We start from the raw sequence: 15,815 nt of genomic DNA, 5'->3' as shown, positions 1-15,815 counted from the left end.
CTAGCTTTATAGGTGTGTGTGGAGCTAGAGAAACTAACTTTTTGAATTCTACTTATCACTTCAATAATATTTTTAGTTCCCACATCAATTTTTACCAATTTTTAATTAACCGGGCCCCACAATAACTCATTCTTAATGAGCACATTATAGTGTCTGTTAACATTTTCCAACTATTTTAAGAAAGTTTTGACACTACTTCTATGAAAAATATTAAAAACCGTTAAAAAATAATTACTTTTTTCTTTTCTCAAAAGAAGTTTCTAAAAAAATTTTCTAAACAAATATTCTTAAAGCATCAGTTAACTTTTCCTTATTTTTGTTAAGAATCTTGTAGTTTAAGTTTTAACTAGCCAGTATTTCTTAGTTTTTAAAGATATTTAGGATTTAAATTATTCCTCTCTATTGTAATATTGAATTATTAAAAAAAACATTGGCCCTAAAAGTTTAGATGTTTTCGTTTAGAATTTATATATCAAAAGTCTTATTTTGGCCATTTATATTTAATTTAATTTTCATATTGACTCTCCTGTTTATTTTTGTTAATAATCTAACCGATTAGTGTTTGTTAATAATTTAACCAATTAATGTCATTTATGTTGAATTGTTGTCCTACATTGTTTAAAAGAGTGTACTATGTATAGTATAAGTATAACTTGCTCCATTCTCTTTTAAATATTACCATGATTTTTTAATCATCTTTGTGATATGCCTTTGTAAGTTTGTGTTAGAATGTATTTTCTTCTTTCTCTTTCTCCGTAGTGTTTGTTTGTTTGTTTCTAATAAAAAAAAAAAAAAAATTATTTAATAATGAGTATCCATTTTAGAAAATTTCAAAAAGTGAAAAATATATATATATTTTTTCGTATCGTTCTTTAATTCTTTGTACGTAGTCGTAAATGGTCCTTTCAGTGCGGGTACCTGAGGACACCGGAGAGCTATTGTGGTTAGTACAATAACTTAAATAAATAGACAGGGTTAGCTGAACACTGAAGTCTGAACATTGATATCATCGATCCTTTTCGTGTCCAGATAGGTAGAGGATCCTTTTTTTTTAATGAACACGTGGGTAAAGGATCTGACAGTTAACACCGACAATTGCACGAGACTTGGGTGAATTGCACGGTGCTTTGCACAGCGGTTGGGCGAATTAAAAGCTTTTGCTATTATTCGATTCTCTCGTTCAATGGGGAAATCTTTTTTTTTTTTTTTTTTTTGGTTGCTTTGGTTGTCAGGGAAAACAAGTTTGAGACTTATTAGTTAAAACTATATTTTAATAAAAAAGAAAAAGCAATATTTGAAAGGAATTCGGATTTGATAGATGCTATTATAATTTTATACTCTACACCTCAATGTAGAAAAAAAAAAAATTAGTACTACAAAGTATTACACAACTTTATGCCACAACGGTGATCTGGTAATGGTAGAATACAAATAATGAAGAAAAAATAATAAATTTATGTGTAAGTAATAGATAATTATTCACAGTTTACCGCATAATAGTTGTGACAAAAAATTGTAGACTAGTTTTCAATGTAGGGTTCAAGAATTGGTCACATCAAATAAAAACTTATCAAGAAAAAAAAAAGCATCGGCCACTTTATCCAAGAAGAAAGGAAAAAATCCAAGTTTTTCAAAGGAATCTTGTTCCAATGTGCTGGCAAAAGCTATAATCATGTAATTTTAATGTCTAATTAAAGTTTTTTATTGTTGAGATTATCCAAAAAATCAATTAATATCTTAATTGTTTAGTTAATACGATAATAAAAAGTTATCATTATGAGAAATGACATACATAGTAAGAAAAGAAATTATTTACCCCTTCTAATGAGTGAATAATTTCTAGGCATTGTATATGTATACAATGAACCTCAAAGATAGTCCCACTACAAAAAGTAATAAACAAATAAATAAAACCCTCAGAGGTAGTTGTCCATTTATTAGGCTAATTTGGTTGAGTAAGGCTTGGAGGTACAACTTGTCTTAGTGCACACATGTGCATTGTATTCTCTTCAAACAGGATACAAGATGAAGAAGTAAGTTTTGTCCTTAATCTTATCCTTTGAACTAGAGCTGAAAATGATTTTTGATATAGTAATAGAATACGATGATAGGTCTATTTTAGTTATCTTTTATAATTGCTTGTTTAAAATTATTAAACTAAATTCGACTCTATCGAGAATGTTATTAAATAAAACATTTTGTTGCTTGCCTTTCTAGAAGAGATCATATGGAGGATTGAAGAATTGTTCTAAGGTTTTATTCAAGAGTCAATTTGGTCACAAAACACACTGGTTATCTATATAATAAACCTACAATTTTGTAATTTGACTTCATTCCTATAGATTACAGGTCTGCTCTACCTTAACGAAAAGGACTATATTTTTATTAAGGTTGGTTATCTTATATCGAGGGTAACTATGATAATAACTCTATGTCGATTATGAGGATAAATGCAAAGTATCAACTAGAACAGTGAAAATAACTACTCAACTGCCTTAAGAAATAAGATGCAAGTACAAAAACACAACTACCTACCAGTGGCGACTCCAGGAATTTTGTCCAAGATGTTCCTATTCCACTTTGAAAAAATTTCAGGTAATTTCGGTCTATTTCGGATGTTTCGGAACGTTTAGGTAAATACCGGCCGAAATTCAAGATTTGGCCAGTATGAAGTTTGTTCTTAAAAAAAAAAAAAAAAAATTCTTAAAATCAAAACAAATTTGCATTTTGTACACCAAAAAACCTCAAAAGGAAAAAAAAAATGAAATGAAATGAACAAAGGTACCTAACAATAAACTATAAGTTCATTTGAAATATTAATAAAATTATTAATTATTATTGTTTAGTTTTTTTGCTGAATAATATTTCAAATGAACTTATAGTTTATTGTTTAGTTGTTTCATAAATTTGTTTGTCTTTTATAAATTATAATTTGTTGTATTGTTGTTTCATTAATTATTAAATTATTAATTGTTGTTTAGCTTAACATAATTTAATTTGTTTGTCTTTTATAATGTATTGATTAATTATTTATACTGCTTTAATTATTGTTGTTTAGCCTAACAATAAACTATATTGCTTTAATTTGTTTGTCATTAATTTTACTGCTTTAATTTGTTATATTGTTTAGCTCCATGTGCACATTATACTAAAAGAGCCACTGATGTGCACATTACACATCCCATGTGCAGCACAATAATTAAAGCACTAAAGTAGTGGAATGTGCAGCCCGGCGCCATGTGCCCATCTGCCCCCACCCCACTCAACACACCAGCACGCCTTATGCCTAATACCCCCTGCCAATCAGAAAATTTCACAATCACACATTACACTAAAAGACAATTAATATCTCACCAACACCAACACACTACACACACCAACACCAATGGATAAGATAAATTGATAAAGCCAAATTCAAAAAGTCAAAAACAGGAAAAAAAAATTAATAAAGCTAAAGTTCGGCCAATCACAAATAGAGAGCGTTTCATTCATTTCATAAGAGAGAGAATTAGTCTTATTAAAGAATAAAGAGAGAGAGAGAGAGAGAGTTTCATTCATTTTAGTTCTGATAGAGAAAGAGACTGAGAGACTGAGAGAGAGTCAAAGAGAAAAAGAGAGAGAAGTTTCAAGTTAGCTTAGTAAAATGAAATACCTTGAGGGAGGGAGCACTGGAGCAGCCGAGTAGGGAGGCCTGAAGGCTGAGGTAGTGACGAAGCGACGAGAGATCTGCCGATCTCCATCCTCCGATGAGGGTTAGCGACAAGCAACGTGGAGGGGCGAGAAAGTGACCACGACGATCTGGACTGGGTCGATCCGATCCAATCTGGAGATTCTCCGACGACGTGACCGATCCAATCCCCGTCTGTTGGTTGGAGGCTCAAGTGACGTTGCTCTGAAAGTGAGGGACTGAGGCATTGCTATCTTTAAGTTTGCTTTAGGCCCTTTAGTGATTTTTTTTTTTTTTTTTAATAAAGCCTTTAGTGATTTCTGATTTAGACCTTTGTTGAGGTCCAAAAAAATCACAACACCCAGGCCCAAAGAAATAACACAAGGGGCCATAGAAAATGAAAAGAGGTGGTAAGCCCAAAAGGCTTGAAGCCCAAAAAACCATAAAAAAGATAAGCCCTAAAGCCTATGAGAAAAGAGAGAAGAAAAAGAAAAGAAGCCCAGATTGGAAGATTGGAGAAGAACTAGCATAAAAAAAGAAAACTGAGTCGGGATCCCCAGAGGCTACCAAAGGCTCAGGATCTGGGGATCCCCGAGGCGTGTAGTACAGCCAAGACAGGATTAAGACAGCTCAAAGGAAAAGCCAAGAGAACACAAGAAACAAAGGGTAGATACGTCCTTCTCAGGTACCAGAGATCCAGCAAGAAAAAGAAGAAAGTCTAGAATGACCTCTCAAATGAATGGTACCTTGGGGAACCAGAATAAAGGGTTATAAAAAGGGAAGTAGTAGCAAAAAACTTTCGAACCAGTAGAGTGGGATTTCGCCCATTTGAGAAAAAAAAGATAAAAAGAAAGGACGGCCAAAAGCTGAACCATAAGGGACGTGACATCAGAAACAAGTGCACTCCGAAATAGTAGTCAATCATAAGCTTTCGAAGAAACAACACCAAAAGGAAGAAAAAATGAGAAACAGGGAAAGCTCAACCTTCTAGACGATGGGTACAAAACGGGGTATGGTACCCAGGGGGTAAAACAGGGGAATCAAAAGTTTTTCCGGGATTCTAAAATAACACTATAAAAAGGGGGGAAAGCAGCCGGCAAAGAGGAGGAATGATTGTGAAGAAAGCAATAGAAAATTACAACAGAATCATTGAGAAAGTTCTGTCAAGAAAAACTCAGAGAAATTAGTAAACTATCTCCCGGTATCCCAAAAATAGCCATTATAGCACATACTCGGATTTAAAAAGATTCAAACTTTGCAAGTCTTAGAGGCTTGAATAGTCATCTAAGTCTGTAATTTTTGAGCTTACTTGAACCTTATATCACGTCTTAGTGAGCACACTGTAATCATAATAAAGAAAATTTAATGAAGTATTTCTTATTAATTTGAGAATCCCTAACCATTACTTTGTGTATTTCCTTATTGCTTTGTATTCCTTTTGCTGTTTTGATTGTTGTTCAATACAAATATCCTCGTTTGCTAGTTTATGTGTATTGTAGGAAGCATGCCTTGTTCACCGCAGCTAAAGGGCTGTTTAAGAACCAAAGCCCAATCCACCAAACTATAATCATTTGACCCAGGATCCTTGGGCCTGTGTGCTAAAAAAAAGCACTCTCACAACCTTTAGGGACTAAGGCGTTGCTCTACTTTTTTTTTTTTTTTTTTTTTTTTTTTTTTGAGAATCCATGGGTTTGCTATCTCTGTAATCTATTGGACTTGCCGTGGGCTTGGCTCTATTACAATTTTTTTTTTTTTGGCTTTTTTTTTTCTTGAAAATAGAACAAATATATATATTTTTATTTGAGAGTGTTCCTAATAGAGAGCAAATATAAAAAAATTTAAAAAAAAAAATTAGGTTTTTTTTTTCAAGTCAGGGTATTCCTGGGAACACCCTGAGTTGCACATGGCATCGCCACTGCTACCTACACTAAACAACAATGAAAATTAAACTATCGAAACTAACTTTCATATAGGACATAGAAATTACAGCAGCACGAAGTAATAGATCTAATTAAGAAGAACCTACAAGATACAAAGTTCCTTGCATCAACACCTTAATATACAGAATGCTAAACTAAGAAATACAAGTGAAATAAAACAAAACAAAAAAAGTTTGGGATGTGTCTTTGCTTGGGATATGAGTCTCTATTTAAGCTTGAGATTTCAAATTTTTTATTATTATTATTCATAACGCATAAAACTTTGTGTGGATTTTAGTTAACTCAACTAGTAAAGTCTCTGATGATTGAGTAAGAAATCTGGGATTCATTCCCCGTCTACATAAAAAACTAATTGGTGTCTTGATCTGATAATAATAAAGAGTTATTATCAGAAGTAGACGTCATAAGTTGAAACTCTCTCCAAAGAAAAGAAAAGAAAAGAAAAGAAAAGAAAAGAAAAAAAAAAAAAAAAAAAAAACTCATAACGCTTTATCATCGTTGAGTTATCATCACACATCGATTTCTTTTTTTTTGAATTATGATAACCGTTAGTACGTACTACACTTCTTATGTGTTTAATGAGAAGTGTCACATTATCATCACATTATGAGCATGCTACACTATTACTACTGCAACCTTCTAATATTTATTGCGCGTTTTGTTTCCTCTTGGTATTGAGGTGAATGAATGTACGAACAATAAACAATGGAATTTCCATTTAAAAAAAAAAAAAAAAAAAAGAACAAAGTTTCTCTGCTTCAAACTCCTCATATATCTTTATATTGAATGTGAATTTTGAAAATCTCACCATTGGATTGGATATTCTTGTTATATCCTTCATGTTTGCAAAATTTCAAGAAAATCAAATATCAATTGCTATATCATCAAACAAATATTAAAATTTTAAGTTTTTGTGATCTAAAATTGTGTATAAAAAATAAGTTTATTAATTGTATAAAAAAAATATCCAATTTGAACGAAATTTGATATGCATGTTAAGGATATATAGAACATGAAATTTAACGATCGGATTTTCAAAATTCACAAAAAATATATATATATATATATATATATAAATAAGAAGTTTAAAGAATTTTTCTAGAAATTTATGATGCTAAGCTAATACAAGCCCATCAACCACAATAGAGTTTTGGATTGGATATCGGATTGGTTATAATTAGCCAAAAAATGGGCCCATATTGGGCCAACCTAAATTCAAAAGATAACGTTAGCCGATGCTAGTTAAAGCTCCGTGTGACAGTAAAAAACTTTTGAGTTTGACTCTAGAACTAGAACTAGAACTAAACAACATAGGAGGAAACCAATGCTTTGTCAGTTGTCACTTTGATGTAACCGACATTTTTGCCATGGATATTTGCCACATACCGTACCGATTTTCGGTAACTCCGTTTGAATTCAGCCATGTCCGGAGAAATTTCTGTCTTCCAAGGTCGCGAACGACACCGTTTTGTCCACGAATACCGGTTGCTAGCAGCAATTCACTCTCCGAGACCGATTCATCGGAATCGAAATCTCGGAACCGGATGTTCATTCTAGGGATGGGTTTCGTCGGACAGTTCTTCTTTCAAGCTCTCAAGAATCAAGGATGGTACTTTACCTTACCTTTCTTTTCCATGAATAACTTGTTCGTATTTTCATTTTATATTTATACTATTTTGGATGCGTTTTAACTTTTAACAAATTTGAACAATAGGGCTGTCTCTGGGACTTGCACAAGTATTACGAAGAAGAAGCAGCTTGAAGAGAAGGGTTTTGATATTTACCTTTTTGATGCAAATCAACCAGAGTGAGTTTGTATTTACTGTTTTTATATATCTTTTTAAATTTTGCGTTTTGGCTTATATTGGCACCTATTTTGTTTTTGTTTTTCCTTAGACAGAGCACCATTGATTTAATGAAATATCATACTCACCTTCTTGTTTCAATCCCTCCTGTTGTGGGTATTGGTGACCCGGTACGCTTAAAGTAATTGTCGTTTTTTTTTTTTTATAGACTGCTGAATTGATTATTTACTTTTTCATGATCTTTTTTTATATGAGTGATTTTGGCCCATTGTTTTTGTTACCAACTTTGTAGATGCTTCAGCATGAAGAACTTCTGAGGAGTACACTAATGGATGGGAATCTTCAATGGCTTGGTTATTTGTCATCAACTAGTATGTCCATGTCTATATCCAAATTACATTTACATATTGACATGATTATGAAACCGTTGTGTGTTTTTGGTAATCAAATATCGTACTCACCTCGTTGTTGTTGTGTTGTGTCTATTGATCTCAATATGAATAAGTGATCTATCCTAAAAATTAAAATAGTCTTATAATAGCAGATAGGGTTTTGAAATCTGCAAAATCCCCACATTCCTAATAAGCACTTTTGATGCATTCAAGTCTGTTGTTTTTGTAGCAATTCCATTGTTAGTGATTTAAACTCAATATCTTTTCATCAACTTGATTTTAGTTTATTCTGTTGCTTATGCTAGATGCCATATGAAAATAGTTAATTTCACAACTTGCAGATTTAATGGGAATTTGATGCCTGTGTAAATTATTGAATGAGAATCATTAGTTTAGGTGGAAATGGCACTTTGTGTCCCATGTCTTATCTATGTTCATATTTCTTAGCTTTCCCCTCTTAACTATGATCGCAACTACATCATAGTTTTTTATTTTACTTATAAGAAAAACTATGATGTAGTTGCAATGTCTCCTCTAAACTTCAAAACTGAGCAAGTCTCCCTTAACTATTGTTAATAGGCACTTTGTCACCTGCCATTAGGATTTCTGTGAAATTTAAACGAAGGATTCAATTTTTTTCTTAGACATGTCTTTTGAAATTTTTTGATGCTTTCGTTAAATTTAACGGAAATCTTAACAACGGGGTTAAAATGCTTATTACTAAAAGTTAGTGCGCGGGGGGGGGGGGGGGGGGGGTTTACAATTACGCTTATGTGGAGGAAAATGAAAAAGACATAAAACATTTGTTAAAAATGAGGAGAAATGACAATTGCTATACTTCATGTTTCTACTAGACACCATCTTACCACAATAAAGAAATTAAGTTGACCCACCACAAAACTATATTGGTAGCACTTTTATGATTGAATATATGCATCTTTCTTCAGCATGAATAAGACACATACACACACACACACACACACACTGTGTGTGTGAGAGAGAGAGAGAGAAGTATCAATGCTTAACAGTAATCAACTTCAGAACTCGTGTTTTTTTCAACTCCTACTCTTTCATCCTTGGATCCAACTGTTTTTCAATTTTATTTTTCTCTAAAGCTCCTGAATGAGATCTTTGATGCTGGAGAAATTGCTTGTTTGGCAGGTGTTTATGGAGATTGTGGTGGTGCGTGGGTAGATGAGGAGTAAGCAAGTGAATCTAAAATAACCACTTAAGCATGCAAACTCGTGCACATGCACTGACATCAATTGTCCCTAAACATGTGTGTATTCCTATGGCAGTTATCCTACTATCCCTACAAGCGAGTTGGCTAACTTAAGGTTAGTTGCTGAGAAGAGATGGTTAAATCTGGGTGATGATCTCGGGCTCTCAGCACAAGTATTTCGGCTTGGGGGTATCTATGGCCCTGGTAGAAGGTTGTAATGAAAATTAAAGTATGACGAAAATTTGCTGCCTCTTATATTGAATATATATGTAGTTAGTACAATCACATTGTCAGTTTCTCATTGGAATTTTACTACAACATATTCATTTAGCCATGATGTCCTCATGCTATTAAAATTTTTCCCTAATTAAAGTCCACACTGAAATGTTGCCAGTATCATTTTGCATGACCATCATAGAAAAGGTTGATACATATCCATATTGACCTATGTATTTCCTGTTGGCTTATTAATAATCATTTTTTCCTAGAACCTATGCTCTGATAGAGTTCAAAATTGGTTTAAAATTTTCACACTAAAGGTTGATGTTTTGGTGAACTACTTTTCCATTTCAGTGCTGTTGATACAATAATTAAGCAAGGAGCTCTGTCAGAAAGTCAGAAAATGAGAGTATCCAGGCAATACACATCCAGAATTCATGTTGAGGACATTTCTCAGGCACTCAAGGCCAGTATACATGCACCTTCTCATGGGTAGGTTACAGTCTTCAGCCTTCCTATACTCAATTCTACTTTCTCATACATTATTCTGGTTGTGAGAGATTGCTACAAATACAAGTGTATTAAAGAATTTCCTTCCGGACTAGTTTCATTCTTAACAGGAAAAGAAAATGTTATGTAATAAAAAAACTAAACTCCCACTTTCAAGGCTTACACTATGCAAGGCATATTTGTGAATATGTTACTCTTTTTAACCTTCTGTCAGAGGTGAATTCCCCTGGAGTACTCAGCATTTGGTTCTGATGGGTGGGGACAGTTGAACATAGATTTTACTGGCTAGAGTGAGTCCAAAGGGCTTTCTTTAGAAAGGTTCCCTACGTTATCCGGGAAAAAATAAATCAATGTGTATGTGGCACACATGCAACATATATTCTTATGCACATGTTTTTTAGTTAGCCATGTATTTTGATAGACATGTTTCTTAGCAGCTCAGGTCCAAAGTTTGTTTTAACTTAACCAATCTACATTTAGAACATGTAACATGTTGTCTAGTTTGGAACTCCGTAGACATGCTTTGATGCACCTGCACGAAAATTACGTGGGGGCACGAGAGTTTTTGGGTAATTCTGGTGTTCATATTTTTGAGTGGCATGAACTATTTGTTAAATAGTGACTGCTTTCACTTTTGTTTCCCTTTTATTTCTGAACTCCTTTAATAACAATATCTTCTCATTCTCTTCCAATTTCTAAGTTTAAATCTTTTCAACCTTGCCTGTTAAAAATCTACTTGCTTTGGAAACAATTTTCTTATTTACTGCCTTTGATTTTCGTTTTTAGGAAAGTTTACAATATTGTCGATGATGACCCAGCCCCTCGGGAAGAAGTTTTTGCATATGCAAGAGACTTGGTTGAGAATAAGTGGCCTGGCCAGATCAAGCATTCCACCAACGAATCAGAATCATTTATAAAGAAGGGTAGTCCAAGGGGTGCGAAGCGAGTTTCCAATGCTCGTATGAAGAAGGAACTAGGAGTGAGGCTTCTCCATCCAAATTATGGATCAGGTTTGCAGAGCATTATCAACCATATGGAGCACCACGAAACCTATCCATCTTCCCTTCCTTAATGTAACAGTGGGGATATATCTGATTATTTTCAGCTGGCAAAAATCACAACCAAGAAAACACAGATATGTGCCCTGGCAACACCTTTGTCACTCCAAATTCCTTATTTTTAGTCTACATCTATGATACCCAAACTGCCCCGCCAAAATGTCTTTTGAACTTAGAAGTTAACTGTTAAAATCCTAAAGAAAGAAAAACTTTGTAGAGAATGTAAAGAGATGCAAAAGGCGAAAGCAAAGAGGAAAAAAAAAAGAAGATAGGTTACATCCTGACGGCCTACATCCAAGCCTTAGACAACTATATCTTTTTTATTATCTGTGTGTAATACAAAGAACCATAGTAGGGTATACTACAAGGTCCAGGGTTAGGTGTATATGAGTTTTACACTATATTAGGTCATTATATTTAATAAACATAAACCCAATAACAATATAGATCACCTTTGTTGCAAAGGTGTGGACTTGCTAACTTGTGCGCTTAGAGTAAGTATTGTATAAGACGGTCTCATGAGACCTATGTCTCAATGACATGTGGGTTCCAATATTAGGTCATTATATTTAATAAACATAAACCCAATAACAATATAGATCACCTTTGTTGCAGACGACCATGTTGACTTGCTAACTTGTGCGCTTAGAGTAAGTATTGTATGAGACGGTCTCATGAGATCTATGTCTCAATGACATATGGGTCCAATGTGCGTGGGACTCACATGTCATTAAGACATAGATCTCATGAGACTGTCTCATACAAGAATTTTCCGTGCGAGTAATTATTGTATGAGACGATCTCATAAGACCTATGTCTCAATGACATGTGGGTCCAATGTGTGTAGGACTCACATGTCGTTAAGACATAGATCTCACGAGACCGTCTCATACAAGAATTTTCTATGCAGGGAGTAAATATTGTATGAGACGATGTCATAAGACCTATGTCTCAATGACACGAAGTACAAACTCACACATAGACGTTGACTTCTTGTCCATACAAACCAAAAACCATATACAAAGCATCTAGGATTCAAATTTTCCACAAAAATCAATTGATCTCTTGGTCTGATAATATAGAACAGTCATTATAGAGGGTCATGGGATGAAATTATATTATCTATTCAAAACACAAAAGATTATCCACATAAATGATTTGTGCAATACAGTTGGCTGACTGGTACAACCATAGAGAGGACTCTTAACTTCATGATGTTCACAATGTTATGCTGTAGCTCTTTTAAATTTTTGGGTTCAAATAGCTTTTAGGCGACATTTTTACTAGTCCTCTTCATCAATTTGTAGTTCACCATTGCAGCAATTTTGTAGAACCAGAAGGCACTAACCAGAAGCAAGCTCAATGCCATTGCCTAGACAACGTAGTGAACACACATGAATTATTAGAGGAAGTTAACAGCCAAACAAAACAAGTTCAGAAAAGAGGAATTTTTTTTTTTTGGGGTTCACAGACTAGTTAAATTTATATTCACCTCTTTATAGAACATAGCAACATACCTTTATGACAAATGGATTGTTAGCAGCCACAGTCAAGTAAGTGATATAAGACCCACAACCCATCCTGGCGAATGTAAATATCGCTGCAAATAGAATCTGCGCAAATACCAAACTTTGCAATGACCATGATGGATATCTAAGTCCATTTAAAAAGTGATGTTTGCCGGTCTTTGTTTAGTGTATTTAGATGGATTGCATTTAGATATGAGTGATGTAAAAGGTACTAAGAATTTTAGGGCAAAACTAAGGTATATTTGTTTAGGTGCATAAGTGATGCATTAGATTCTCCAATTGAATTCAAACATTTGAATATATTGATAAATAAAACACAAACCGTGTTATCTTTTTTAAGGACAGTTAAATTTGATGCAATTATATATTGTGAAACTTTCTTTTGTATATAGTTTTATTGTTCTTTAACTTGTACCTTAAAGATGCTCGTTAACAAAAACCTTTACTAAATTTTACACTGCCCTTGATTAGAATGCCTTAAGTGAAATCCAAAATCAACATTAAGAACATCGTATCCTAATATTGCAAAACGAAGTTCTACTCTTAGCACAAACTATAGAAAAGTTGGTACGGGCTCCCAAGAATGAACTCACATCGGCCACCAGATTAAGGTCCGTGTCTTTGTAACCAAGCTCTTTGAGAAGCTCTCTCAAGTGGAGGAAAGGACTGGAGATTTCAGATACCCATAATGCAGCCACCAACTCTGATCCAGACTACATAGAAAAGAAAGGTGTGATAATACTTGCTAACAAAAGCCTAAGAAACTGTTTGCAATTAATAGAAATGATAAAACTATTGTCTTTCTTCTAAGAAAATTAACATCAATTAAATCGAAATTTAAGGAAGAGCATGGCATTGACCTATAAAGGGGAATTAAAAGTTTTTAAAAAAATTAAAAAAAAAAAAAAAAAAAAAAAAAAAGAGTTTGAGTTTGCAATCCCAATCCAAAGCTTTTACAGTTGTGCAGGGATTAATATCTAGATTAAATTACTTTCCTAAAAAACAAATCTAGATGAAATTACTAATTTTCTTCTTCAAAAATATAGAATAATGTTCAATTTGGGTTCTGAACTATTAATAGTGTCATTTAGTCCCCAAACTTTCAAAACCAAGCCAATTTTATCTAGAGTCAATTTTATTTTTAATCTCCCCCTTGAAATTTTAATTAAATTATCAAATATGTTAAATGAAACATAAGAAAAAAAGGTTATTACAGAAAGTATATTTTTTTTTAACCAAAAAAAAAGTATAAATTTTTAAATAGATCAATTTCAATTATTGATTTCGTTGTAATTTAAATGAACACGAGACTCAAAGATGAAATTGACTTGATTATAATAGTTGATGGATTAAATAACACAACTAATTTAGTTGAATGACCAAATTAAACTTTACCCAACAATTGAAAACCCAAATTAGTAATTTAACCTATAAACAATACTTTTTTTGGATTAACAATTGGATCATGTGTAACTGAGAATTTTGATAATAAAATCTTTTGTTAAAGTCAGATCATAACTCACCCTCAAAAAAAAAAAAGGTCAGATCATAACTCATAACTCTTTAATGAACTTCCAAGTGAACCTTTACCCTATCTTTAAATGAAGAGAGATGATGGAAAAGGAAAGAAGGAAAAGTGAAGGTGGCCAGAATGTACTAAATCTGAGTATATTTCAATTGTGTACTACTCTGCAAACAAGGACAAAGCCACATAGGGCCTAAGGGGCCCCTAGTCCATGAATTGCAGTTGTTTTTTTTTTTTTTTCTTTTTTTTTTCAATATTTATTAGGGTCTAATTCAAATTGAGCTCGAGGAAAATAAAATTTGCCCTCCCCCTCTACAAATCAATATAAACAACATCGCAAATCAACCCAAATAGATGCTTATTTGGGTTTTCATGACTTCTATTTTATATTTCGGTCCCTTTAACTCAAAATCATGGTTCTGTCCCTGATTATGCATCTTTCCTTTTATTTTAAGCACCTGCTAATACAATATTAACGCTATACATTATCAGCCCAAGATAATCAAAATGTAAAGATTAATACCTTGTTATAGGCTAGGCCGGCTCCCATTCCAACAATGCTGACCAGATGGTGGATTGAATTGTCAAGTTTGAATTTTTTGTTAAAGAGGGAACATACCAAATCATAGATCATATAAGAAAGGGTCACTGCTAGAGTTTGCATCTGCTCAACAATCAAGTTCCCACCATCAAAATGAGAGTTGCTAAAACACAACAATCACTAAATTTAAACTAGGCTCTCAAACAGAATTCCCACATTAGAATTTGTTCAAGATCTCAAAAAGAGAGACTAAAGTGTGAAAAATTCTAAGAGATTTCAAAGAAAACAACCCCATAAATTAGGAAGAATAAAATGACAAACATGTTAGATAAAATACCTGCTTTGGAGAAGATTTTGAAGCCAAGGGACAAACTGGGCACCTCCAATCTTGAACAGAGAGAGAGGCTAATATTACAGCTAAAGTTGCATGAATTGTTGAAACAATTCGGTTGCTGAATTCAAATGAAAGCTTAGAGAAGACCCTCCTTGTCAACAGAAATATTGTTGACCATGAAATGACTCCAACTACAACTAAATTCATAATATTGTCTTCCATTCTGTCCTTCCCTTAACAGAATTTGGTTTCAAATGAAGGTAGCCAACTAAAAATATTTCAGAAACAAAAGAAAGAAGTCAATTGGTTTCAAATGAATGCACGTACATGCATTAGCATTTGATACTTAGCAATATTTACTTGAACTTTATTGATTCGTGGCCACAGTTAGATTTAGGTGAAAGTAGGTTGGAGTTTTATGATGGTATCAATGGTCTAGACCAACAATTTACTTTCTAAAACGTAAAAGTAAAATCGATCTGACAGTGTTATAAAAAAAAAATAATCCATCTGATAGCTAAAATTTATTGGTGTAGGGCATAGCGACGATCGGTAAAGGGAAATTACCGTTGGGAAGACATTGACCTTATTAAATGTTTTTCTTTCATTCATTCTGGAAATTTTTAAATCAAGGCATGTATGTAGGTGAATCATTTCCGCTACACGAGACACAATAGACATTCATGGCAAAGCACAAAAGTGTATTCTACTCAACCCAAAAAAAAATATTTGCTATGACACCAAAAATTTACAACTTTTGTCACCATTCACAACTCACAATACAGAATAAAAGTAGTGGGTCCATTTTTCATTACTCACAACTAACAACGTGACAAACTGTAGTAAAACTCAAATAAATTTTTGTAATCCTTGCTCGTTCTATTCTTTCTTTCTTTAATTCTTTGTTTGTTGATGGTCAGTTCTATTTCAGGTTTCACGAGATTGGTGAGCTATATGGTTCGTACGACAATTAGGCCTTAAAATAAATTTTTTATAAAAAAAATAAACGGACCAAGAAACTTCTTCTTCATTTTTTTTTTTTTTTTTTTTTAGAATGAACAGAACAAGTGTTG

At 33.2% G+C, this 15,815-nt stretch overlaps 2 protein-coding genes across 2 annotated transcripts; one reads left to right on the top strand and one right to left on the bottom strand.

Moving 5' to 3' along the window:
- The first annotated feature begins 6,869 nt into the window (after positions 1-6,869).
- LOC115974389 (protein YeeZ) lies at positions 6,870-11,293 on the top strand. The gene is made up of 8 exons (XM_031094733.1): positions 6,870-7,216; positions 7,322-7,414; positions 7,504-7,582; positions 7,705-7,783; positions 8,966-9,005; positions 9,103-9,237; positions 9,600-9,737; positions 10,542-11,293. Exons 1-8 carry the CDS (start codon positions 6,975-6,977, stop codon positions 10,825-10,827), a joined length of 1,092 nt encoding a protein of 363 aa, XP_030950593.1. The 5' UTR covers positions 6,870-6,974; the 3' UTR covers positions 10,828-11,293.
- Positions 11,294-11,842: 549 nt separating this feature from the next.
- LOC115974390 (TLC domain-containing protein 5-like) lies at positions 11,843-15,696 on the bottom strand. Its single transcript, XM_031094734.1, has 5 exons — positions 14,746-15,696; positions 14,391-14,531; positions 12,936-13,055; positions 12,331-12,426; positions 11,843-12,185 (listed from the first exon to the last, which is right to left on the bottom strand). The coding sequence occupies exons 1-5, from the start codon at positions 14,962-14,964 to the stop codon at positions 12,081-12,083; spliced, it is 681 nt and encodes a 226-aa protein (XP_030950594.1). The 5' UTR covers positions 14,965-15,696; the 3' UTR covers positions 11,843-12,080.
- Positions 15,697-15,815: the final 119 nt, after the last annotated feature.

The sequence above is a fragment of the Quercus lobata genome, chromosome 2 (genome assembly GCF_001633185.2).
Source record: "Quercus lobata isolate SW786 chromosome 2, ValleyOak3.0 Primary Assembly, whole genome shotgun sequence".
Classification (NCBI taxonomy): Eukaryota; Viridiplantae; Streptophyta; class Magnoliopsida; order Fagales; family Fagaceae; genus Quercus; species Quercus lobata.
The sequence above is the reverse complement of the archived record's forward strand: the minus strand, read 5'-3'. Positions and strand labels throughout refer to the sequence as shown.